At 47.0% G+C, this 27,944-nt stretch overlaps 2 protein-coding genes across 2 annotated transcripts; one reads left to right on the top strand and one right to left on the bottom strand.

Moving 5' to 3' along the window:
- Window positions 1–25,223: 25,223 nt before the first annotated feature.
- LOC134934859 (histone H1B-like) lies at window positions 25,224–26,013 on the bottom strand. Its single transcript, XM_063930200.1, has one exon. It carries the CDS (start codon window positions 25,898–25,900, stop codon window positions 25,286–25,288), a length of 615 nt encoding a protein of 204 aa, XP_063786270.1. The 5' UTR covers window positions 25,901–26,013; the 3' UTR covers window positions 25,224–25,285.
- Window positions 26,014–27,321: 1,308 nt separating this feature from the next.
- On the top strand, window positions 27,322–27,633 carry LOC134934360 (histone H4). The gene has a single exon (XM_063929813.1). The coding sequence runs from the start codon at window positions 27,322–27,324 to the stop codon at window positions 27,631–27,633; it is 312 nt and encodes a 103-aa protein (XP_063785883.1).
- The last annotated feature ends 311 nt before the right edge of the window (window positions 27,634–27,944 follow it).

The raw sequence follows: 27,944 nt of genomic DNA, 5'->3' as shown, positions 1-27,944 counted from the left end.
ACTCCCCCCTCCGACCCCCTCAGCCCTGTCCCTCCATGGCAGGATTTTACTGTATACATGGGATACTGTGAGATGAGCGGGAGCAGGAAGATGCCGCCGGGGCTGACTGTGGAGGGAGAGCCGGGACAGACGTGCAGAAGCTGGAAGACCAGTTATGCCAACAGGACCCAGCTTCTCCCGCTCCACCTGTTACCCTGATTAGTGCCTGCAAGCTGACCCCTCCAGCCAGTGCTGAACCGCTGAGAGGTGAATACCTACTGGTGCGGCAGGTATGCAGAGCGTAGCCGCGGTTATGGTTGGACGGGTCTCAAGCCCCCCACTCTGTCTGGGCTCGGGACTGCTGTACCCATAGTCCACCCTTGATGGCGGCCCTGCTCCAAGGCCTCCCCTAACCCTTTACTGTCATTGCTAGCCTATGCGCTGTGAAGAGAGCCAGGAATAGCCCCTGTCAGCTCACCTAGACTAGGCATGATCTGTCTGGCATGTAATACATCTGTTCTTTTCTGCGAAGCTACAAATGTCTCATCGGGCACTTTTCTCTCCTCCAGGCACTACACCGAACAAAGGTGGCTGGGGCATAATCTGTGCCGAGGATGCCGCATTTTGAAAGACATAAAGGTGATGTGTGGGATGCTGTACACCCGGATGGATATCACAGGCAGGTTGCCCCACAAGGTATTGGCACTCCTGTCTGGGAACTCTAGTTACTTTGACTAAATAAATAAAAGAAAGATATCTGGCAAGCATAATCATCTTCAGAATAACCCTGCCGGCCTGAGATTCTCCATGTCCTGAGAAAGGCTGGTGGTGTTTAACCCAGATGTTCATATAATGATCCATATAGACATTGATGCACCATAGGTGTGTCAGTAGGTGGGCTATGGGGACCTTTTAGCCACTTCAACTGGCCCAGATGAAGTGGCTGAAAGGCTCCACCCTGCTCCCTCTTACTATGTAATGTATGTATAGGTTTTGTGTCTTACATGTTCCCGTATTACTATTATTATTATTATTATTATTATTATTATTATTATCCTTTATTTATATGGCGCCACAAGGGTTCCACAGCGCCCAATTACAGAGTACATAAACAAATAATCAAACAGGAAAACAACAAACTTACAGTTGATGACAATATAGGACAAGTACAGGGTAAATAAACATAGTTACATCAGCAGATGACACTGGAATAAGTATCAGGTGGCCGAAGACTGCTGGATGTGGTGCAGTTGAAGATTATTAAAGTAAGAAAGGATAAGCACATGAGGGAAGAGGGCCCTGCTCGTGAGAGCTTACATTCTAAAGGGGAGGGGTAAACAGATAGGGGTGACACAGACGGGGTACATAGATACAGTAGGAGAGGGTGGTCCGCAGTGTCAAAAGCAGCAGAGAGATGAAGAAGAATAAGTAGAGAGTAGTGTCCCTTAGATTTAGCAGCACGGCGGTCATTGCATACTTTTGTAAAGGCAGTTTCAGTGGAGTGGAGAGGACGGAAGCCAGACTGCAATGGGTCAAGCAGTGAGTGTGAGGAAAGAAAGGATGTAAGGCGGTTGTTGACAACACGCTCTAGGAGTTTGGAGGCAAAAGGGTGGAAAGAGATGGGTCGGTAGTTGGAGAGAGTGTTTGGATCAAGGGTAAGTTTTTTAAGATTAGGAGAGATGAGTGCATGCTTGAAGGCAGAGGGGACAGTGCCTGATGAGAGGGAGAGATTGAGAATGTGGGAAAGATGGAAAACAGGCAGAAGGAGAGAGGTAGCGGAGGAGACGGGAGGGGATAGGGCAGAGGTGTTACTAGGGTTTTTGGAGCCCAGGGCAAGATGAAGAGTGGCGCCCCCCCCCCCCCCCCCAAAAAAAAAAAGAAAAAAGAAAAAAATATAATAATAATAAAAAAATAAAAACACCAAAAGGAGTATGTGTGCGCGCCGAAGGCAAGTGTGCTGAAAAAATGGGCATGGCCACACACCAGAAGGGTTGTGGCCATGTACCAGAAGATGCCCCACAGTGCCAGTTATATGCCCCACAGTGCAAGTTACATTGACCCACAGTGCCAGTTACAATGCCCCACAGTGCCATATACATGCTCCACAGTGCCAGTTACAATGCCCCACATGCCAGTTACAATGCCCCACAGTGCCAGATACATGCACCACAGTGCCAGTTACATTGCCCCACAGTGCCAGATACATGCCCCACAGTGCCAGTTACATTGCCCCACAGTGCCAGTTACATTGCCCCACAGTGTCAGTTACATTGCCCCACAGTGCCAGTTACAATGCCCCACAGTGCCAGATACATTGCACCACAGTGCCAGTTCTTTTTTATGTTTACCTGCAGCATTGAGGAGAAAGAGAGGGGACAGGCAGCAGTGTACATTGCTAGAGCCCGCCCTCACTCTCTGAAAGCACTCACGGCTCCCTATTCTGCTCCCACATGTATTTCATGTGGTGATTGGTGCGGTGGACCTTTCTTTCCTTTGTATGTGCGCAGTGATCGCGCACGCACAATGTAGATTTTGCGGAGAGGGCGGGATGAGGCTCCTGTCTGCTGCTGCCTGTACTGTGTGACAGGCACAGCAGCCGGGGAGACAGGGAGAGCGTAGCGGGTAGCGCCGGCGGAATCCCTGTCGCATGGGGCGAGCAAGCCGTTCAGGTGCCGGTGGCGCCCCCCTCTGCTGGGGCTGCCATGGCGCCCAGGGCACGTGCCCTGCTCGCCCTGTGCTAGATATGCCTCTGGGATAGGGTCAAGTGGGGAGGTGGCGAGGGGACTGGAATGAATGAGGGCCATGACTTCCTCACCAGATGGCCTGGTGGGATGTGATGTCCTGGCATATGGAGTCAATTTTAGATGTGAAGTAAGTGTCAAATTCAAGAGCAGAGAGTGAAGAAGGTAGATGAGGTGGAGATGGGCAGTGAGTTGAAAGTGGCAAAGAGGCACCGGGGGTTGGAAGACTGGGAGGAGATGAGGTTCTTGAAGTATGACTGTTTAGCAAGAGAAAGGGCAGCACTGAAGGATGAGAGCATAAGTTTGAAATGGAGGAAGTCTGCCTTAGAGCGTGATTTCCTCCTGTGTCACTCAGCAGTACGTGAGCATTTTTGCAGATATCTGGTGCTTTTGTTGTTCCAAGATTGAGGTGTTAATTTGCGAGGGTGAATAGTGGTTGGTGGAGCAACAGAGTCAAGAGCAGAAGTAAGGGATGCATTGTATATGCAAGTGGCTTGTTCAGGGCATGAGAGAGAGAGAATAGGAAAGAGAAGTGAGTCAAACAGGGAGGAAAGGAATGTGGTGTCAATAGCCTCAATGTTACACTTAGTGATTGTAGCCTTTGGAGGTAGAGGTGGGGAAGCAGAGAGAGGTAGGTTAAAGGAGAGCAGGTGGTGGTCAGAGAGGGAAATGGGGAGTTAAAAAAAAAATCAGAAATATCACAACAGTGAGTGAAGACCAGATCAAGTGAGCTCCCATTCACATGGGAGGGTGAGGAGGTTTACTGGGAAAGACCAAGTGAAGAGGTGAGGCTAAGGAGTTTGAAGGCAGGGGATTGTGTGGGGATATCGATAGGGATGTTGAAATCGCCTAGGATAATGGAGGGAATGTCAGAAGAGAGGAAGTGAGGAAGCTAGTAAGCAAAGTTGTCGATGAATTTGGAGGCAATGCCTACATATGCCATATTTCTCAGCGCTAATTAAGTAATTACATAAGTAGTAGTCATGGAGGGTAGCAGTCACTGTTGGTGTGGGGCTCCATCAGAAGGGGTGAGTGTATAATATTGCATTAGTTTTGTTTTTTATTGCTATTTCACATGAACTATGGTAGATGTAGATTGGATTAAAATCCACATGGTCCCCTTTAAGAGTCTAGACTGTATTAATTTACCATAAAGATACATTTTCTTGAATACTTTTAACGTTTATTTTTCAAGAACATGTAAAATGGATGTAAATACAGGTTGAGTATCCCATATCCAAATATTCCGAAATACGGAATATTCCGAAATACGGACTTTTTTGAGTGAGAGTGAGATAGTGAAACCTTTGTTTTTTGATGGCTCAATGTACACAAACTTTGTTTAATACACAAAGTTATTAATAATATTGTATTAAATGACCTTCAGGCTGTGTGTATAAGGTGTATATGAAACATAAATGCATTCTGTGCTTAGATTTAGGTCCCATCACCATGATATCTCATTATGGTATGCAATTATTCCAAAATACGGAAAAATCCCATATCCAAAATACCTCTGGTCCCAAGCATTTTGGATAAGGGATACTCAACCTGTATAAATATATCTGCAAAAATAAAATGTCAGTGATAAAAAAAAAAACAATAAGTGGTTGCTTTTATGTACAGGAACTTTAGTATTGTACATTAACGGAAGAAACAAATTCTAGGTGTACTCTTTGAAAAGTGCAAGTACTTTCTCTCAACCAATCAGGATGAAGGGCGTTTCTATGTTCACAAATCACAGCGCAGCACTGTGTAGAAAGAAAGTTGTAAAGCGTATGCTGCATAAAGTCTTTTTTTTCTTATTTCTTTTCTTCATTCTGTAGAGATGGCCAGGACCAAGCAGACCGCTCACAAATCTACAGGAGGGAAATCTCCCGGCATGCGGCTGGCAACCACCACTGCCCAGAGAAGAACAAATAGAGGGGGTAATTCCAAGTTGATCGCAGCAGGATTTTTGTTAGCAATTGGGCAAAACCATGTGCACTGCAGGGGGGACAGATATAAAATGTGCAGAGAGAGTTAGATTTGGGTGGGGTGTGTTCAATCTGCAATCTAATTTGCAGTGTAAAAATAAAGCAGCCAGTATTTACCCTGCACAGAAACAAAATAACCCACCCAAATCAAACTCTCTCTGCACATGTTATATCTGCCTCCCCTGCAGTGCACATGGTTTTGCCCAATTGCTATCAAAAATCCTGCTGCGATCAACTTGGAATTACCCCCAGAGGGAGATAGAAGCGCAGCTGCATTCAGGCCTGAATTACCCTCCTTCCCACCCTCCCCATTGTAATGACCGTCTGCACTCAACTCAGCTGCCAGCAGCCATTGCGTAAGAACTGTGCTAGAAGTACTTTGGGGTCTCTTGCCAGATGCTCTGGGCCAAGGTCAGTAGATGAGTTTACCTGTACTCTGTATGTGTTGATGTTACTCTGCTTTCACATGGCTGACTAATTAAGGAATTAATTCCTGCATTGTGTTGGGGCATTTATATATCTACCTTGTGGTCTGCAAGTGACGGTCTGCTTTAGATTTTCTGCTTGTATATTCTTTTCACGCATATCTACATCTAAAGTCCTGTTTATCTATTCTGAAAATGAGCATTCCCGATTTGTGCAACATTTATCATACCAATAAATACTGTACTTTTTTACTGTAAATGCACTTTGTGATTTCTGCTAAAAACCTGTAATGACTACATTGTCAATACAGTGAATTGTAGCTAATCATGAGTGGGGAATTGACGTTCTGCCAGTGTTGACTCCTCAAAATCTCTGATGGATCTCTTGTCAAAACTAATGAGCTGTCACTTTTGAATATGCCAACTGCTGGCCTTCCTGACCAGTAGCGGATCTTGCCACGGGCAAGCAGGACTTTTGCCCGGGGCGCCGCCTTCCGGAGGGCGCTGGTGCCATCCGGAGGGCGCCGCACCGTGGCAAGATCCGCCACTGCTGCCCGCTGTGTCCCCCGTCCGCCTCCGCTGCCCGCTGCCGTCCCCGTCCGCCTCCTGTGAAGGGAACTAGACGCTATGCGTCTAGTTTCCCTTCATGGAGAGTAACTTTGCTGAGCAGTGCGCGATGACGTCATCGCGCACCGCACAGCAAAGGTACTCTTCACGAAGGGAACTAGACGCATAGCGTCTAGTTTCCCTTCGTGGAGAGGACCTTTTGCTGTGAGGTGCGCGATGACGTCATCACGCACCGCTCAGCATTCAAGCGGCGCTAGCAATGTACAGGGGGCGTAACTGACCACGCCCCCTGTATTAGGACACGCCCTGTTTCCTGCCCGGGGCGCAGAGCGCCCTTGAACCGGCCCTGTTCCTGACATGGCAGTTGACTTGGACAGGATGGTGGCTGATCAGATATCAAAAAGACTTGGCAGACTGAGGATATCCAATTATCCCTGGTAAAACATCGGGTCCGAAAAACGTCCGTTTTCCAGACTTTTTTCCAATCTTTTACTGATTATTTTTTTTACAGGCTATCCAGATTGATCGCCGGTAAGAAAAAAACCCTTTCTCCTGAAAAACACACAGATTCAGGAAAACCTGTGTGTTTCCAGGGATTCTGCTTCACCTGCCAGAGGCAGGTGAAACAAAATCCCTGATAAGCTGCGGCACGTGCCGTCTTATCAGGGCTAATTAGATAGCCACCGGTGGGACAATTAGCCCCAGTAAATTACTGGGGTTAATTGGATATCCCCATCACAACTGCTTTTATACGTAAATTCCTAGTCACACCTGTGATTTGTGCACGGCTCCTTCCCGGGTGTGACTCTGTGAGACCTCGTCCAGATAGGTGCCCCAACCCGCAAATTTGCAAGGTTGTTAACGTCACTACCGGTGCATGCAGAGGCGTTGCTTGGAGATCACATGATTTCTAGTTGCAGTGAATGGTTGTGACTAAATCCAAGATGGCTAAAGGACCTATGACATCACATGGGGCAGGAGCAGGGTCAGAACATGGTGCCTGAAATGTACCCCCGAGGGATCACTTCACTCCCCACACTTCAGGCTCGATGCCTGACTTTGCTTGACACCAGGTTACTAAAGGGAGTAGTTGTTGACGTGGGTAGTGAAAGTACTATCCCTGGGCCTTACTTCTCCTCCTGACATCAAGGGTCCTTTAGCTACTTGTATGTAGCATCATCCTGCAGTAAATGGGTACCGGGTCGCATTGACTTGGCTTACCCATTTACACTGCACCACGACCGGGGTCCTTCCTGGTACCAATCCCTTACAGACCTGAGCCAGAAATGCAATCAAGACTTTTGATCTTTCTTAAATAAAGTGCATAGTCTGGGTGCAAATATAAGGGGAAAAAATGTGCACTCGCTATTGATATTATGCACCATGGAAATAGGTAAGTTATTAACATGACGTAAGAGATTTTAAGTCTTAATTCAGAATAATTCCGGTCTCTCAATGGGGGTCATTCCGAGTTGTTCGCTCGCTAGCTGCTTTTAGCAGCATTGCACACGCTAGGCCTTCGCCCTCTGGGAGTGTATCTTAGCATAGCAGAATAGCGAACGAAAGATTAGCAGAATTGCGAATAAATAATTCTTAGCAGTTTCTGAGTAGCTCCAGACTTACTCACAGATTGCGATCAGCTCAGGCCGTTTTAGTTCCTGGTTTGACGTCACAAACACGCCCTGCGTTCGGCCAGCCACTCCCCCGTTTCTCCAGACACTCCCGCGTTTTATCCTGGTACGCCTGCGTTTTTACGCACACTCCAAGAAAACGGCCAGTTTCCGCCCAGAAACACCAACTTCCTGTCAATCACACTCAGATCACTTCAACGATGAAAAATCTTCGTTCGGACGTGAGTAAATCTACTAAGTTTTGTGCTAAAATACTTACCGCATGCGCATGTGCATTTTTTCTTTAATCGCTCCGTTGCGAAAATCAGCAACGAGCAAACAACTCGGAATGACTCCCAAAATACATTAGTCTTTAATCCATATACTGTAGTCCCATATTAGAGTTTTAAACATTATGAATCACCATACACAATTTATTAATTTTGTTATTTTTGTTTTCTAGAGAAAGGGAACAGCAAATGAAATAATCTAATGTGCATAAATAAATAAAAAATGAGCATTTAAAATATAGCAAAAAATTATTTTATATACTGTGCATTAATATTGTACTAAAGCTGAGTGTTTTTTCCACCGAGAGAATCTGTAGTGTAATCAAAATTACTAAACAGATGTAGCCCTGTATTTTCTACATGAACATTCTATGTTTAGCTTGTGGCCTAAGGTGATACTTTATTACAGATTGTATCCACTAATGTTTCAACAGAATAGTAACAATTGTATAACACTATTTATTGTTTCCCATTTGTATCATATTGTCCCCAATTCATGCAGGTTTCATTCTCAATGCTAAAGCTACTCACAATGTGACAACTGATGCCTGCCATCTAAATGTATTCTTAATGCATTAATAATCAAATGATAAACCTGTCATTCTGAATCTTACATTATATGCAGATCTATTGATCTATGTTGTTTGTTACTATAATTATTTAGGAGTATTGCACAATGTTGGTGTCTCAGGCCTTGCACCTGTAGTCGCACACTTGTACACAAGGGGAATGGCGGGCTTACACATAGAAACATAGAATTTGATGGCACATAAGAAACTATTGGCTCATCTAATCTAAATCAGAATGGGTGCCGGCTGATGAGACAGAATGGGTGCCGGCTGATGAGACAGAATGGGTGCCTGCTGATGAGACAGATGGGGTGCCGCCTGATGAGACAGAAGGGATGCCGGCTGATGAGACAGAAGGGGTGCCGGCTAATGAGACAGAAAGGGTGCCTGCTGATGAGACAGATGGGGTGCCTGCTGATGAGACAGAAGGGGTGCCTGCTGATGAGACAGAAGGGGTGCCTGCTGATGAGACAGAAGGAGTGCCTGCTGATGAGACAGATGGGGTGCCTGCTGATAAGACAGAAGGGGTTCCGGCTGATGAGACAGAAGGGGTGCCTGCTGATGAGACAGAAGGAGTGCCTGCTGATGAGACAGATGGGGTGCCTGCTGATGAGACAGAAGGGGTTCCGGCTGATGAGACAGAAGGGGTGCCTGCTGATGAGACAGAAGGAGTGCCTGATAAGACAGATGGGTGAGTAGCAGAAAGAATAGAAGGTGAATGTTAAGGGGTAAATTTACACTAACATCTAAAACAGAGTATTGGTGATGTTGCCCACAGCAACCAATATGATGATGGCTATCATTTCTCTATTGCCTATTAGAAAATGATAGACAACATCTGATTGGTTGCTATGGGCAACTTCACCAATTCTCTGTTTTAGATGCTTTAGTAAAGTTACCCCTAAGTCATGACGAGGAGCTCACTAGGGCTTGAGATGAGAGATAAAGCAGACAGAAGGGGTGTTGACTGAGAGATATAGAGATACAGAAAGGGACTGGATGGGGCTAGGGAAACAATGCAGGGCCATAGAGAAAGAAGAGTTATGGCTGGAAAGACAGTAGAGTAATGACTGGTTAGACCGGGGGAAGCTGGAGTGAAAAGTGTGTGTGTTGGGGGGGCTTTTGAGACAGAAAGATGTGGCCTGTCTGATGATACAGAGGGGGGGGGGGGGGGTTGCTTGATGGTGAGAGAGATGGAGAGGGGCTGTCAGAGGAGAGAAAGGGGGGAGGTGATGGCTGGAGAGACAGAAGAGAGCTGACAGCACCTAGATGGGTACTGGAGAGACAGAGGGCTGAGAGTAATAATATCTGCTACACACCCTTTCTCAGCAGAGCTGTAGGCACACGACATGCCCTGTAGGGGCACATTTGTGTCTAGTGACTATGTAATCCTGTGCGACTTACACATCACCTCTCCCTGTCTCTTTCATATGGGGTATGTGCTTGTGTTGATATCTAATGTGCAGGGTTATCTAATTGCTTTATTTTAGTGAGATTCGCATTGTATGGCTGGAAGAACTGAGTACACAATGACCCGTGATTGTGCTGCTGGTCCCCACCTTTGTGTACTGTAAATCCTGTGCCCCCTCCCATCGTGTGGATCCTCTTCCTGCTGAGGGAGCAGGGCATGTTCCCAACACCTTCCCTACAGTACACCTCCAGTACAGGTTTTCACTCACACAGACTATCTGATCGTATGATGAAATCTGTACTACAGGCTAATCCAGTGGTTCCCAAACCTTTGTGAGTCACGGCACCCTGGAGTGTCAGATTTTTTTTTCACGGCACCCCTAGGCCACAAGTTTCTTATTGAGAAATTTAGAAAAAAATATTAGATTAAGTAAATTATGTTTATATGTCATCCTTAGGGTCAGTTATGTGGTGAGGGACAAGATTTGCTTCTGTTTGTCCACATATTTTATAAACTGGAAGCCATCTGCACTGGTTTTGCCTATTAAATTGACAATAAATAGTTTGAATTGGTACTTGACCACCAACCTGAGGCTGCCCTGCAAGTGTCCCCCGGCACTCCAGGGTGCCACGGCACACAGTTTGGGAACCACTGGGCTAATCCCAGGTATACAGGAAATGATGGTCACCCGGCAGTCTAGAGATGGACACGCAGCAGAAGCCTCAGGTCTCCGCAGAGACTGCTGACCATCACAGGCAAGTTCACATTCACACCTAGAAAAGTGCTATATTAAAATGAGAAAGGGCGGGAGAGAACGTTCGGGGGGATGGGAGGGAACCAGCAGCTCCATAGAGACAGTGGTGTCATATTTATCATGTAATAGGGACACGCGTATCATTGGACACATGGACGCTGCTATTCAATCAGTGTATGTATGGGGGGTGAGATCTGTAGGAAAGCGCCGATATATGTATCAGGAGGAGTCGGACTCGATATTTTGTCCCTGTTGGTATTGAAAAGGTTTCACAAAGAGCAGGAAGTGACGCATGGAAATGACCCCGCCCTCATAGCCCAGAGGTATTCTTCTAAGTCCGCCCACACATTATAAGAAGAGGATCATCTCTGGGCAGCCAGTGTAGGGATGGACATCGAAAGCAAACCATCATATGATGGCAATGTTCCACCATTGAAACTTTCGATGCAATGGTTACTAACCATCACATCAAAAGTATTCGATGGTGAAAACTATTTATATGACTACTTCATGCGCAAAAGCCTGCATTTTCATTTGCAATGTGGGAATTGGGATCGGGGGCAGGGCCAGACTCTGTGCAACATATTACTTTATCACTGGACATTGTGTGTATAATATACATATATAATATACACACACAATGCCCAATGATGAAGTAACATTGCCCCCTCAGTGCCAAATATACAATGCCCCCACTGTGCCAGATATACAATGCCCCCACAGTGCCAGAGATACATTGCCCCCACAGTGCCAGATATACAATGCCCCCTCAGTGCCAAATATACAATGCCCCCACTGTGCCAGATATACAATGCCCCCACAGTGCCAGAGATACATTGCCCCCACAGCGCCAGATATACAATGCCCCCACAGTGCCAGATATACAATGCCCCCACAGTGCCAGATATACAATGCCCCCACAGTGCCAGATATGCAATGCCCCCACAGTGCCAGATATACAATGCCCCCACAGTGCCAGATATGAAATGCCCCCACAGTGCCAGATATGCAATGCCCCCACAGTGCCAGATATACATTGCCCCCACTGTGCCAGATATACTTTGCCCCCACTGTGCCAGATATACAATGCCCCCACAGTGCCAGATATACAATGCCCCCACTGTGCCAGATATACATTGCCCCCACTGTGCCAGATATACAATGCCCTCACAGTGCCAGATATGCAATGCCCCCACAGTGCCAGATATATATTGCCACCACAGTGCCAGATATACATTGCCCCCACTGTGCCAGATATACAATGCCCCCACAGTGCCAGATATACAATTCCCCCACAGTGCCAGATATACAATGCTCCCACTGTGCCAGATATACAATTCCCCCACAGAGCCAGATATACAATGCCCCCACTGTGTCAGATATACAATGCCCCCACTGTGTCAGATATACAATGCCCCCGTGTCAGATATACATTGTCCCACTGTGCGCTCATTGCCCCCCACCCCGTCTCTCTTGCCCCTCAATTCTCTTTGATGCCCGGTTTCACTCTCCAACGGTGGCGGGGTCAATCTGAAATGATGCGCCGGTTCGTTAGCCAATCAGAGCTCGCGGACCGCCAGCCAATCAGGAGCCGCGGCTGCCGGTCCATGAGCTCTGATTGGCTAGTAAACCGGTGCCTTATTCATATTGGCCGCGCCGCCGCCGATGGAGAGTGAGACTGGGCATCCAAGAGAATTGAGGGGCAGGAGAGGTACTGCGCTGCGCTCTCCTCCCCTCACACAGAACGAAGCCAGCGGAATGCAGTATTGTGGACGACCCGCCGGTACGGCGTACCGGCTGGGAATTTCTTACAATAATGTGGATGGCAACTTGCTCAGTGCACGGTTTGCTTTGCTGTCTCACATGGGACCAATTCCGATGATTGTGGTGTGGAGTTTGTATGTTCTTTCCATGGTTTTTGTGTTTTCTCTTGGTTTTTCCCGCAGTCCAAAACATACTCAAGCAAGGACTTTGTCCATAGCCCTCCTAAATTACTCCCCCTGATCAATGGTGGTGTATAGCTGGAGTGATATAAATATCAGTGAAGTCACTCTGTCTCCTCTGAATCCTCCCGAGCTCCGAGTGTCTGTGGCTTCTGCTGCTGCAGGGTAAGGTCTGGGATCTGATTGGCTCTCTGAGTCAGTGAGAGCCAATCAGAGCTTGCAGTGGGCCCTGTTGCCTAGCAGCAACCTAGAGAGGGGAGGGGGTGAGGGGACTGCCTGAGCAGGCTCATGTCTGAAACAGACAGCCTCCAACGGACTTAGGAAGTTTCCCTGATAGACACAGCAGCAAGGGGAGGCATAGCTATTTGGAATTAGAAAAAAACAAGCCACCATCGGAAGACCATCGAATGACTATCATTCGATGGTGGAAAACATCGGGAGGGCACCATTAAATGCTAAAAACACTACAATCGAAACGAAAACATCGATGGTTCAGAAACATCAACCATCGATGTCCATCCCTAATCAAGACCCAGAAGAAGGATGGGAAGAAGCGTAGGAAGAGCAGGAAGGAGAGTTACGCCATTTACGTCTACAAGGTGCTGAAGCAGGTGCACCCTGACACCAGCATCTCCTCCAAGGCTATGGGCATCATGAACTCCTTTGTCAATGACATCTTTGAGCGCATTGCTGGGGAAGCTTCTCGCCTGGCTCATTACAACAAGCGCTCCACCATCACCTCCCGGGAGATCCAGACCGCAGTACGTCTGCTGCTGCCGGGAGAGCTGGCCAAGCACGCCGTGTCCGAGGGCACCAAGGCCGTCACCAAGTACACCAGCGCCAAGTAGTTTCCCTTCCTTCTCCGATCCATCAACACAAAGGCTCTTTTAAGAGCCACCCACCTCCTCTCTAATCGGGCTATGACTATGATGGTTTGTGCGGTGTCTACTTGGCTGGATCACAGTACCCCAGGCTATATAGACTGAGTCTTGCAGTTTATAATTGTTGTTCCTACAGAACCGGTTTCTCTATATTCCTTACATTAGAAAAGTTCCTTGTAGGTGCTGACAGAAAACAGCCATACTCTGCCCGTGTAGTTGTAGAACTGGAAAATTATTTGCTCTGATTAAAATGTTACAAAGTCTCTTTTTACACTAACAATTTGTGCCAGTATTATGATCACTCTGCATCTCGGATACACACAGTTGGAGATAATTACTGCAAGACGACCTGTGTCAGCATATTCCAATAATTGCAGAAATAGCACCAGGGCGCAAACTCCGGCGTTACTGCGGTTCTATTGTTCCCAGTCCGTTTCATGAGAACAGGATCCATTTAGATGTATCAATGTGTTTAGTGATGACACCACGTGATTCCTGTGTAGGCACACCTGCTCTGAGTGCTCCTTATACTGGAATAACAGTAACACCGCTTCCAGGGTTATTTGTGCAGCAGTGACCTGGATAGAGACTCGGCTGAGTATAGTATCTGCAGCGCTCAGGCTTATATTGAGCTGGCCCCATATACAATACCACATTAGAGATGAGCGCCTGAAATTTTTCGGGTTTTGTGTTTTGGTTTTGGGTTCGGTTCCGCGGCCGTGTTTTGGGTTCGAACGCGTTTTGGCAAAACCTCACCGAATTTTTTTTGTCGGATTCGGGTGTGTTTTGGATTCGGGTGTTTTTTTCAAAAAACACTAAAAAACACCTTAAATCATAGAATTTGGGGGTCATTTTGATCCCAAAGTATTATTAACCTCAAAAACCATAATTTACACTCATTTTCAGTCTATTCTGAATACCTCACACCTCACAATATTATTTTTAGTCCTAAAATTTGCACCGAGGTCGCTGTGTGAGTAAGATAAGCGACCCTAGTGGCCGACACAAACACCGGGCCCATCTAGGAGTGGCACTGCAGTGTCACGCAGGATGTCCCTTCCAAAAAACCCTCCCCAAACAGCACATGACGCAAAGAAAAAAAGAGGCGCAATGAGGTAGCTGTGTGAGTAAGATTAGCGACCCTAGTGGCCGACACAAACACCGGGCCCATCTAGGAGTGGCACTGCAGTGTCACGCAGGATGTCCCTTCCAAAAAACCCTCCCCAAACAGCACATGACGCAAAGAAAAAAAGAGGCGCAATGAGGTAGCTGTGTGAGTAAGATTAGCGACCCTAGTGGCCGACACAAACACCGGGCCCATCTAGGAGTGGCACTGCAGTGTCACGCAGGATGTCCCTTCCAAAAAACCCTCCCCAAACAGCACATGACGCAAAGAAAAAAAGAGGCGCAATGAGGTAGCTGACTGTGTGAGTAAGATTAGCGACCCTAGTGGCCGACACAAACACCGGGCCCATTTAGGAGTGGCACTGCAGTGTCACGCAGGATGTCCCTTCCAAAAAACCCTCCCCAATCAGCACATGATGCAAAGAAAAAGAAAAGAAAAAAGAGGTGCAAGATGGAATTAGTCCTTGGGCCCTCCCACCCACCCTTATGTTGTATAAACAAAACAGGACATGCACACTTTAACCAACCCATCATTTCAGTGACAGGGTCTGCCACACGACTGTGACTGATATGACGGGTTGGTTTGGACCCCCCCAAAAAAGAAGCAATTAATCTCTCCTTGCACAAACTGGCTCTACAGAGGCAAGATGTCCACCTCATCATCACCCTCCGATATATCACCGTGTACATCCCCCTCCTCACAGATTATCAATTCGTCCCCACTGGAATCCACCATCTCAGCTCCCTGTGTACTTTGTGGAGGCAATTGCTGCTGGTCAATGTCTCCGCGGAGGAATTGATTATAATTCATTTTAATGAACATCATCTTCTCCACATTTTCTGGATGTAACCTCGTACGCCGATTGCTGACAAGGTGAGCGGCGGCACTAAACACTCTTTCGCAGTACACACTTGTGGGAGGGCAACTTAGGTAGAATAAAGCCAGTTTGTGCAAGGGCCTCCAAATTGCCTCTTTTTCCTGCCAGTATAAGTACGGACTGTGTGACGTGCCTACTTGGATGCGGTCACTCATATAATCCTCCACCATTCTATCAATGTTGAGAGAATCATGGCCCTCATTCCGAGTTGTTCGCTCGGAGATTTTCATCGCATCGCAGTGAGAATTCTCTTAGTGCGCATGCGCAATGTTCGCACTGCGACTGCGCCAAGTAACTTTACTATGATGAAAGTAAGTTTACTCACGGCATTTTCATCGCTCCGACGTTCGCATTGTGATTGACAGGAAATGGGTGTTACTGGGCGGATGCACGGCGTTTTAGGGGCGTGTGGCTGGAAACGCTACCGTTTCCGGAAAAAACGCAGGAGTGGCCGGAGAAACGGTGGGAGTGCCTGGGCGAACGCTGGGTGTGTTTATGACGTCAGCCAGGAACGAAAAGCACTGAACTGATCGCACAGGCAGAGTAAGTCTGAAGCTACTCAGAAACTGCTAACTCGTTTGTAATCGCAATATTGCGCGTACGTCGGTCGCAATTTTAAGAAGCTAAGATTCACTCCCAGTAGGCGGCGGCTTAGCGTGTGTAACTCTGCTACATTCGCCTTGCGAGCGAACAACTCGGAATGAGGGCCCATATGCAGTGACAGTAGACGACATGTCCGTAATCGTTGTCAGGTCCTTCAGTCCGGACCAGATGTCAGCATCAGCAGTCGCTCCAGACTGCCCTGCATCACCGCCAGCGGGTGGGCTCAGAATTCTGAGCCTTTTCCTCGCACCCCCAGTTGCGGGAGAATGTGAAGGAGGAGATGTTGACAGGTCGCGTTCCGCTTGACTTGACAATTTTGTCACCAGCAGGTCTTTCAACCCCAGCAGACTTGTGTCTGCCGGAAAGAGAGATCCAAGGTAGGCTTTAAATCTAGGATCGAGCACGGTGGCCAAAATGTAGTGCTCTGATTTCAACAGATTGACCACCCGTGAATCCTTGTTAAGCGAATTAAGGGCTCCATCCACAAGTCCCACATGCCTAGCGGAATCGCTCCGTGTTAGCTCCTCCTTCAATGTCTCCAGCTTCTTCTGCAAAAGCCTGATGAGGGGAATGACCTGACTCAGGCTGGCAGTGTCTGAACTGACTTCACGTGTGGCAAGTTCAAAGGGCATCAGAACCTTGCACAACGTTGAAATCATTCTCCACTGCGCTTGAGACAGGTGCATTCCACCTACTATATCGTGCTCAATTGTATAGGCTTGAATGGCCTTTTGCTGCTCCTCCAACCTCTGAAGCATATAGAGGGTTGAATTCCACCTCGTTACCACTTCTTGCTTCAGATGATGGCAGGGCAGGTTCAGTAGTTTTTGGTGGTGCTCCAGTCTTCTGTACGTGGTGCCTGTACGCCGAAAGTGTCCCGCAATTCTTCTGGCCACCGACAGCATCTCTTGCACGCCCCTGTCGTTTTTTAAAAAATTCTGCACCACCAAATTCAAGGTATGTGCAAAACATGGGACGTGCTGGAATTTGCCCATATTTAATGCACACACAATATTGCTGGCGTTGTCCGATGCCACAAATCCACAGGAGAGTCCAATTGGGGTAAGCCATTCCGCGATGATCTTCCTCAGTTGCCGTAAGAGGTTTTCAGCTGTGTGCGTATTCTGGAAAGCGGTGATACAAAGCGTAGCCTGCCTAGGAAAGAGTTGGCGTTTGCGAGATGCTGCTACTGGTGCCGCCGCTGCTGTTCTTGCGGCGGGAGTCCATACATCTACCCAGTGGGCTGTCACAGTCATATAGTCCTGACCCTGCCCTGCTCCACTTGTCCACATGTCCGTGGTTAAGTGGACATTGGGTACAACTGCATTTTTTAGGACACTGGTGAGTCTTTTTCTGACGTCCGTGTACATTCTCGGTATCGCCTGCCTAGAGAAGTGGAACCTAGATGGTATTTGGTAACGGGGGCACACTGCCTCAATAAATTGTCTAGTTCCCTGTGAACTAACGGCGGATACCGGACGCACGTCTAACACCAACATAGTTGTCAAGGCCTCAGTTATCCGCTTTGCAGTAGGATGACTGCTGTGATATTTCATCTTCCTCGCAAAGGACTGTTGAACAGTCAATTGCTTACTGGAAGTAGTACAAGTGGGCTTACGACTTCCCCTCTGGGATGACCATCGACTCCCAACGGCAACAACAGCAGCGCCAGCAGCAGTAGGCGTTACACGCAAGGATGCATCGGAGGAATCCCAGGCAGGAGAGGACTCGTCAGAATTGCCAGTGACATGGCCTGCAGGACTATTGGCATTCCTGGGGAAGGAGGAAATTGACACTGAGGGAGTTGGTGGGGTGGTTTGCGTGAGCTTGGTTACAAGAGGAAGGGATTTACTGGTCAGTGGACTGCTTCCGCTGTCACCCAAAGTTTTTGAACTTGTCACTGACTTATTATGAATGCGCTGCAGGTGACGTATAAGGGAGGATGTTCCGAGGTGGTTAACGTCCTTACCCCTACTTATTACAGCTTGACAAAGGGAACACACGGCTTGACACCTGTTGTCCGCATTTCTGGTGAAATACCTCCACACCGAAGAGCTGATTTTTTTTGGTATTTTCACCTGGCATGTCAACGGCCATATTCCTCCCACGGACAACAGGTGTCTCCCCGGGTGCCTGACTTAAACAAACCACCTCACCATCAGAATCCTCCTGGTCAATTTCCTCCCCAGCGCCAGCAACACCCATATCCTCCTCATCCTGGTGTACTTCAACACTGACATCTTCAATCTGACTATCAGGAACTGGACTGCGGGTGCTCTTTCCAGCACTTGCAGGGGGCGTGCAAATGGTGGAAGGCGCATGCTCTTCACGTCCAGTGTTGGGAAGGTCAGGCATCGCAACCGACACAATTGGACTCTCCTTGTGTATTTGGGATTTCGAAGAATGCACAGTTCTTTGCTGTGCTGCTTTTGCCAGCTTGAGTCTTTTCATTTTTCTAGCGAGAGGCTGAGTGCTTCCATCCTCATGTGAAGCTGAACCACTAGCCATGAACATAGGCCAGGGCCTCAGCCGTTCCTTGCCACTCCGTGTCGTAAATGGCATATTGGCAAGTTTACGCTTCTCCTCCGACAATTTTATTTTAGGTTTTGGAGTCCTTTTTTTTCTGATATTTGGTGTTTTGGATTTGACATGCTCTGTACTATGACATTGGGCATCGGCCTTGGCAGACGACGTTGCTGGCATTTCATCGTCTCGGCCATGACTAGTGGCAGCAGCTTCAGCACGAGGTGGAAGTGGATCTTGATCTTTCCCTAATTTTGGAACCTCAACATTTTTGTTCTCCATATTTTAATAGGCACAACTAAAAGGCACCTCAGGTAAACAATGGAGATGGATACTAGTATACAATTATGGACTGCCTGCCGAGTGCAGACACAGAGGTAGCCACAGCCGTGAACTACCGTACTGTACTGTGTCTGCTGCTAATATAGACTGGTTGATAAAGAGATAGTATACTCGTAACTAGTATGTATGTATAAAGAAAGAAAGAAAAACCACGGTTAGGTGGTATATACAATTATGGACGGGCTGCCGAGTGCCGACACAGAGGTAGCCACAGCCGTGAACTACCGCACTGTACTGTGTCTGCTGCTAATATATAGACTGGTTGATAAAGAGATAGTATACTCGTAACTAGTATGTATGTATAAAGAAAGAAAAAAAAACCACGGTTAGGTGGTATATACAATTATGGACGGGCTGCCGAGTGCCGACACAGAGGTAGCCACAGCCGTGAACTACCGCACTGTACTGTGTCTGCTGCTAATATAGACTGGTTGATAAAGAGATAGTATACTTGTAACTAGTATGTATGTATAAAGAAAGAAAAAAAAAACCACGGTTAGGTGGTATATACAATTATGGACGGGCTGCCGAGTGCCGACACAGAGGTAGCCACAGCCGTGAACTACTGCACTGTACTGTGTCTGCTGCTAATATATAGACTGGTTGATAAAGAGATAGTATACTCGTAACTAGTATGTATGTATAAAGAAAGAAAAAAAAACCACGGTTAGGTGGTATATACAATTATGGACGGGCTGCCGAGTGCCGACACAGAGGTAGCCACAGCCGTGAACTACCGCACTGTACTGTGTCTGCTGCTAATATATAGACTGGTTGATAAAGAGATAGTATACTCGTAACTAGTATGTATGTATAAAGAAAGAAAAAAAAACCACGGTTAGGTGGTATATACAATTATGGACGGGCTGCCGAGTGCCGACACAGAGGTAGCCACAGCCGTGAACTACCGCACTGTACTGTGTCTGCTGCTAATATAGACTGGTTGATAAAGAGATAGTATACTCGTAACTAGTATGTATGTATAAAGAAAGAAAAAAAAACCACGGTTAGGTGGTATATACAATTATGGACGGGCTGCCGAGTGCCGACACAGAGGTAGCCACAGCCGTGAACTACCGCACTGTACTGTGTCTGCTGCTAATATAGACTGGTTGATAAAGAGATAGTATACTCGTAACTAGTATGACTATAAAGAAAGAAAAAAAAAACCACGGTTAGGTGGTATATACAATTATGGACGGGCTGCCGAGTGCCGACACAGAGGTAGCCACAGCCGTGAACTACCGCACTGTACTGTGTCTGCTGCTAATATATAGACTGGTTGATAAAGAGATAGTATACTCGTAACTAGTATGTATGTATAAAGAAAGAAAAAAAAACCACGGTTAGGTGGTATATACAATTATGGACGGGCTGCCGAGTGCCGACGCAGAGGTAGCCACAGCCGTGAACTACCGCACTGTACTGTGTCTGCTGCTAATATAGACTGGTTGATAAAGAGATAGTATACTCGTAACTAGTATGTATGTATAAAGAAAGAAAAAAAAACCACGGTTAGGTGGTATATACAATTATGGACGGGCTGCCGAGTGCCGACACAGAGGTAGCCACAGCCGTGAACTACCGCACTGTACTGTGTCTGCTGCTAATATATAGACTGGTTGATAAAGAGATAGTATACTCGTAACTAGTATGTATGTATAAAGAAAGAAAAAAAAAACACGGTTAGGTGGTATATACAATTATGGACGGGCTGCCGAGTGCCGACACAGAGGTAGCCACAGCCGTGAACTACCGCACTGTACTGTGTCTGCTGCTAATATAGACTGGTTGATAAAGAGATAGTATACTCGTAACTAGTATGTATGTATAAAGAAAGAAAAAAAAACCACGGTTAGGTGGTATATACAATTATGGACGGGCTGCCGAGTGCCGACACAGAGGTAGCCACAGCCGTGAACTACCGCACTGTACTGTGTCTGCTGCTAATATATAGACTGGTTGATAAAGAGATAGTATATTCGTAACTAGTATGTATGTATAAAGAAAGAAAAAAAAACCACGGTTAGGTGGTATATACAATTATGGACGGGCTGCCGAGTGCCGACACAGAGGTAGCCACAGCCGTGAAGTACCGCACTGTACTGTGTCTGCTGCTAATATATAGACTGGTTGATAAAGAGATAGTATACTCGTAACTAGTATGTATGTATAAAGAAAGAAAGAAAAACCACGGTTAGGTGGTATATACAATTATGGACGGGCTGCCGAGTGCCGACACAGAGGTAGCCACAGCCGTGAACTACCGCACTGTACTGTGTCTGCTGCTAATATAGACTGGTTGATAAAGAGATAGTATACTCGTAACTAGTATGTATGTATAAAGAAAGAAAAAAAAACCACGGTTAGGTGGTATATACAATTATGGACGGGCTGCCGAGTGCCGACACAGAGGTAGCCACAGCCGTGAACTACCGCACTGTACTGTGTCTGCTGCTAATATAGACTGGTTGATAAAGAGATAGTATACTCGTAACTAGTATGTATGTATAAAGAAAGAAAAAAAAAACCACGGTTAGGTGGTATATACAATTATGGACGGGCTGCCGAGTGCCGACACAGAGGTAGCCACAGCCGTGAACTACCGCACTGTACTGTGTCTGCTGCTAATATAGACTGGTTGATAAAGAGATAGTATACTCGTAACTAGTATGACTATAAAGAAAGAAAAAAAAACCACGGTTAGGTGGTATATACAATTATGGACGGGCTGCCGAGTGCCGACACAGAGGTAGCCACAGCCGTGAACTACCGCACTGTACTGTGTCTGCTGCTAATATAGACTGGTTGATAAAGAGATAGTATACTCGTAACTAGTATGTATGTATAAAGAAAGAAAAAAAAAACACGGTTAGGTGGTATATACAATTATGGACGGGCTGCCGAGTGCCGACACAGAGGTAGCCACAGCCGTGAACTACCGCACTGTACTGTGTCTGCTGCTAATATAGACTGGTTGATAAAGAGATAGTATACTCGTAACTAGTATGTATGTATAAAGAAAGAAAAAAAAACCACGGTTAGGTGGTATATACAATTATGGACGGGCTGCCGAGTGCCGACACAGAGGTAGCCACAGCCGTGAACTACCGCACTGTACTGTGTCTGCTGCTAATATAGACTGGTTGATAAAGAGATAGTATACTCGTAACTAGTATGACTATAAAGAAAGAAAAAAAAACCACGGTTAGGTGGTATATACAATTATGGACGGGCTGCCGAGTGCCGACACAGAGGTAGCCACAACCGTGAACTACCGCACTGTACTGTGTCTGCTGCTAATATATAGACTGGTTGATAAAGAGATAGTATATTCGTAACTAGTATGTATGTATAAAGAAAGAAAAAAAAACCACGGTTAGGTGGTATATACAATTATGGACGGGCTGCCGAGTGCCGACACAGAGGTAGCCACAGCCGTGAACTACCGCACTGTACTGTGTCTGCTGCTAATATATAGACTGGTTGATAAAGAGATAGTATACTCGTAACTAGTATGTATGTATAAAGAAAGAAAGAAAAACCTCGGTTAGGTGGTATATACAATTATGGACGGGCTGCCGAGTGCCGACACAGAGGTAGCCACAGCCGTGAACTACCGCACTGTACTGTGTCTGCTGCTAATATAGACTGGTTGATAAAGAGATAGTATACTCGTAACTAGTATGTATGTATAAAGAAAGAAAAAAAAACCACGGTTAGGTGGTATATACAATTATGGACGGGCTGCCGAGTGCCGACACAGAGGTAGCCACAGCCGTGAACTACCGCACTGTACTGTGTCTGCTGCTAATATAGACTGGTTGATAAAGAGATAGTATACTCGTAACTAGTATGTATGTATAAAGAAAGAAAAAAAAACCACGGTTAGGTGGTATATACAATTATGGACGGGCTGCCGAGTGCCGACACAGAGGTAGCCACAGCCGTGAACTACCGCACTGTACTGTGTCTGCTGCTAATATAGACTGGTTGATAAAGAGATAGTATACTCGTAACTAGTATGACTATAAAGAAAGAAAAAAAAACCACGGTTAGGTGGTATATACAATTATGGACGGGCTGCCGAGTGCCGACACAGAGGTAGCCACAGCCGTGAACTACCGCACTGTACTGTGTCTGCTGCTAATATAGACTGGTTGATAAAGAGATAGTATACTCGTAACTAGTATGACTATAAAGAAAGAAAAAAAAACCACGGTTAGGTGGTATATACAATTATGGACGGGCTGCCGAGTGCCGACACAGAGGTAGCCACAGCCGTGAACTACCGCACTGTACTGTGTCTGCTGCTAATATATAGACTGGTTGATAAAGAGATAGTATATTCGTAACTAGTATGTATGTATAAAGAAAGAAAAAAAAACCACGGTTAGGTGGTATATACAATTATGGACGGGCTGCCGAGTGCCGACACAGAGGTAGCCACAGCCGTGAACTACCGCACTGTACTGTGTCTGCTGCTAATATATAGACTGGTTGATAAAGAGATAGTATACTCGTAACTAGTATGTATGTATAAAGAAAGAAAAAAAAAACACGGTTAGGTGGTATATACAATTATGGACGGGCTGCCGAGTGCCGACACAGAGGTAGCCACAGCCGTGAACTACCGCACTGTACTGTGTCTGCTGCTAATATAGACTGGTTGATAAAGAGATAGTATACTCGTAACTAGTATGTATGTATAAAGAAAGAAAAAAAAACCACGGTTAGGTGGTATATACAATTATGGACGGGCTGCCGAGTGCCGACACAGAGGTAGCCACAGCCGTGAACTACCGCACTGTACTGTGTCTGCTGCTAATATAGACTGGTTGATAAAGAGTTAGTATACTACTAATATTATATATACTGGTGGTCAGGTCACTGGTCACTAGTCACACTGGCAGTGGCACTCCTGCAGCAAAAGTGTGCACTGTTTAATTTTAATATAATATTATGTACTCCTGGCTCCTGCTATAACCTATAACTGGCACTGCAGTGCTCCCCAGTCTCCCCCACAATTATAAGCTGTGTGAGCTGAGCACAGTCAGATATATATATACATTGATGCAGCACACTGGGCTGAGCAGTGCACACAGATATGGTATGTGACTGAGTCACTGTGTGTATCGTTTTTTTCAGGCAGAGAACGGATATATTAAATAAAACAAACAACTGCACTGTCTGGTGGTCACTGTGGTCGTCAGTCACTAAACTCTGCACTCTCTTCTACAGTATCACAGCCTCAGGTCAATCTCTCTCTCTCTCTCTCAACCCTAATCTAAATGGAGAGGACGCCAGCCACGTCCTCTCCCTATCAATCTCAATGCACGTGTGAAAATGGCGGCGACGCGCGGCTCCTTATATAGAATCCGAGTCTCGCGAGAATCCGACAGCGTCATGATGACGTTCGGGCGCGCTCGGGTTAACCGAGCAAGGCGGGAGGATCCGAGTCTGCTCGGACCCGTGAAAAAAACATGAAGTTCGTGCGGGTTCGGATTCAGAGAAACCGAACCCGCTCATCTCTATACCACATGCAGATAAATGGCGCATTATACAGTGATATAAAAGGGACCAACAGCTGTAATGCCGGAGCGCTTATCAATGCGGAGCTTTAACCAGAATAACCAAACCCAGGCGCCAGGAATACTGCTAGCCGTCACATAGGGCCCAGGCACAAGCGGCAATGTCGGTGGGAGAGAGGAGGTTTTTTCAGGCTGCGATTTGAATTGCTGACTCCGGCGAATATATTTTTTCCCCTCCCGCCGATTTCTGATCGGCTGTCATTTGTCCATTTTGAATAATCTCCCTCCTATCCCAAGGCGGCAGTGTAGGTTTCATTACAATGTATCCACCGAGAAACACGCTATTTATCATTTTAGAGAGATGAAATGTCACTACTTATCAAGAAATGCTTCGATGTATCGTTCTTCCTTTACCATAATTGTATATTTAGACGTGAGGTAAATAAGATTCCTTCCCTTTGTACTCTGGGAACATAAAGCCTAATTAGATGGTCTGAACAGGACCTGCTTTGTGACGGTGTGGCAGAGGAAACGAGATATCAGCTGCCGCTGTGTGAGGCGAGCTTGTGTAGTGTAGATAAGCGCGGGTGACTGGCGTATCTTGGGTAACACGATCTTTCTCCTGCTCTCTCTACCACGGCTCAGCAGACACATTGCTTATGTAGCGTGTGATTAGCGCTGAACACTGTCATACTGAGCAGCGCTGCAATACATCTACCTCCTGTACTCATTATACAGCTGCCACGCATAGAAATAACCCGTCCAGTACTAGCAGCGTCTGATCGTAGGAATAATAGCTCTCTGCTGCTGGCATGAATAATGTCTATGCGAATTCTAGTTTAGTCTACTGATTAGACCACTGCCTGTCTGAGACAATTCAATGGAGACCTTAGGAACTTACATGAAACAAATTGCATGATGGGTATAACGACCTTCATGCGCTGAGATACTGTATCTGCCCTATAATACCGCCACCATTGTTATTCTCTCTGAGACAATAAATCATTGATATCTGGCGACTATTATTCACTCTACAGGTGACGTCGTGCGCCTACAGCTCTGCCTGGACAGGGTGGGTGGCTCTGAAAAGAGCCTTTGTGGGGATAACAAGGAAGCGAGGCTGCGGCGGCTCTTCCATCACTTCTTGGCCGCAGCTTTCTTGGGCTTAGCTGCCTTCTTGGCCGGGCTTTTGGCGGCTTTGGGCTTCGCTGCCTTCTTGGCGGGACTCTTGGACGCCTTCTTAGACTTCACGGCTTTAGGCTTCTTTGGGCTTTTGGCAGCAGCCGCTTTAGCGGGTTTCTTCACCTTCTTGGGGCTCTTAGCTGCACGCGGAGCTTTCTTGGGCTTCTTCGGAGATTTAGCCACTTTCTTTGCCGCTGGTTTCTTGGGCTTCAGGGCGGGTTTCTTGCTTTCCACCTGCTTATTAAGCTTGAAGGAGCCGGAAGCGCCGGTGCCTTTCACCTGGGTGAGAGTTCCTTTGGTCACCAATCCTTTCACCCCCACTTTAATGCGGCTGTTGTTCCTCTCCACATCGTAGCCTCCGGCAGCCAGAGCCTTCTTCAGGGCGGCAAGAGAAACTCCACTGCGCTCCTTGGAAGCGGCCACGGCTTTTACAATCAGCTCGGAGACGCTGGGTCCGGAAGATTTGGAGCTTTTCTTGGATCCCCCTGCAGCTTTCTTCGGCTGCCTCTTCTTTTTGGCTGCGCCCTCTGATATAGGGACAGCGGAGGCGTCTGGTGCAGTTTCTGCCATGTTAGCGTACAACAAAATACTTAATACAGATACTAAATAACACGCTCTCAGCTCCGGATGTCTCTAATATACACTGCCTGCTGTGCTGTGATTGGCTGTTGAGCTTGGCGCCTCCTGTGCTCCCATTGGCGGAATGTGCAGCCGTGTAAACTTTTCCCTGTCTGAGTGTAAGGGACATTCTGCTCTTACCTTGTGTTTCCCTAGCCCAGAAAAAGAGTCTTTTCTAGGGCATGACGAGAGCGGCGAGCCGGCTCTCTGTACCGCACTCGTACTCCAAGTCTCTTCGAACCCTATATGGCCATTGCTGGCCTAGTCGCTGAGAAGGAGGACAGGCATAGCGACTGGAAGCTCACCCACAGCAGGATGGAAGTGCCCGGCCTGTAACACATCTCTCCTTTACTGTGAGGCTAATACGTCCATTCTGACCTATCTGTCTCCTCCTGGCCCTGTAGATAATGAAGGTGATTTGCAGCACACTCTGTGCAGAGTAGGGTGCATAATAAAACACATAAAGATGACGTGTTGGCTCTTGAACACACAGGTACATAGCACAGGCATGATGCCTCACACGGTGCTGGCGCTCTTGTCTATGAATTATAGCTACTAGGACAAGGTAAGTATGCTTAGTAGATACAATTGCTGGTTACTCATCCCTGGGGGTTTTCTGTCTGTGAAGAGTGCGGTTGGCACTTCCCACCAACGATCCTATAGCTAGGAAGATGGCTGTGGTGCCCTGGTCCCATTCCTCTCAGACTGCCAGGAAATAAACCCCTAGTGAATAATAATTACCTTGTGCCAGAAACTCTGATCATGCTACCAAGTGCCAATACGGACAAGAAACTCACGGGAAAGTTACAGAAGGAGGTGCCCACCACGGTGGCAGGACCAGGGTGCCAGACATCTGGTACATAAAGCTGCGACTGTTGGTCTAGCTGTTGCTCACTAGAAATGAGGGTAGCCTGCATCCACACCCCTTCATAGCTCTAGGATCCCCCCCCCAACGTTAGTTCAAGGTCATTTAATTTCCAGACAAGGACAGTCTCCATAGTGCCTGTAATGTATGCACCATAGGCTAGCAATGATACTAAAGAGTTAGGGTAGACCTTGAAGTACGAGTGTGGTGCAGAGAGCCGGCTCTCCGCTCTCCTCATGCCCTATAAAAGACTGTTTTTCTGCGCTAGGGAAACACAAGGTGAGAGCAGATCCCCCGTACACTGAGACAGGGAAGAGATTATAGGGCTTACCATTCCGCCAATAGGAGCGCATGACGCATCACTCTCTGCAGCCAATCACAGCACAGCCTGCATGTATATAAGTGACATCAACATACGTAGTTTCTATACTACTACAGGTTGTAGCCTGGTAGTGGCATACAGTCAGAGATTTCTCTGTTATAGTTACAGTAGTGATCAGGAAGGAACATGTCAGGCAGAGGTAAAGGAGGTAAGGGGCTCGGGAAAGGAGGTGCCAAGCGCCACAGGAAGGTGCTGCGGGATAACATCCAGGGCATCACCAAGCCTGCCATCCGCCGCCTGGCCCGGAGAGGAGGCGTGAAGCGTATCTCCGGCCTCATCTACGAGGAGACCCGCGGGGTGCTGAAGGTGTTTCTGGAGAACGTGATCCGGGACGCCGTCACTTACACCGAGCACGCTAAGAGGAAGACTGTCACCGCCATGGATGTGGTCTATGCTCTCAAGCGCCAGGGCCGCACTCTGTATGGCTTCGGAGGCTAAACACCGAGGCGCATCTAATACCATTATCCGCACACAAAGGCCCTTTTCAGGGCCGCCCATCTCTTCTATGAGAGAGCTATAACCATGCGCCAGTATTACTCTACACTGCTTCTCGTGGCAGTCTCCTGTTATACACCGGGGAGTGGACTATAGATAAATGCATACATATGAATATACATAAATGTGTTTTATTCCGGGTTGCTGATTGTATCCGATCTCTATGTAATACATGCATGAGGAAACTACTGTAGGTGTCACTGCTGCTTCATAAACTTTTGCACAAACTCAGTAGATTGTTCTAAAGGTATAAC

This window comes from Pseudophryne corroboree, chromosome 6, assembly GCF_028390025.1.
Source record: "Pseudophryne corroboree isolate aPseCor3 chromosome 6, aPseCor3.hap2, whole genome shotgun sequence".
Classification (NCBI taxonomy): Eukaryota; Metazoa; Chordata; class Amphibia; order Anura; family Myobatrachidae; genus Pseudophryne; species Pseudophryne corroboree.
The sequence above is the reverse complement of the archived record's forward strand: the minus strand, read 5'-3'. Positions and strand labels throughout refer to the sequence as shown.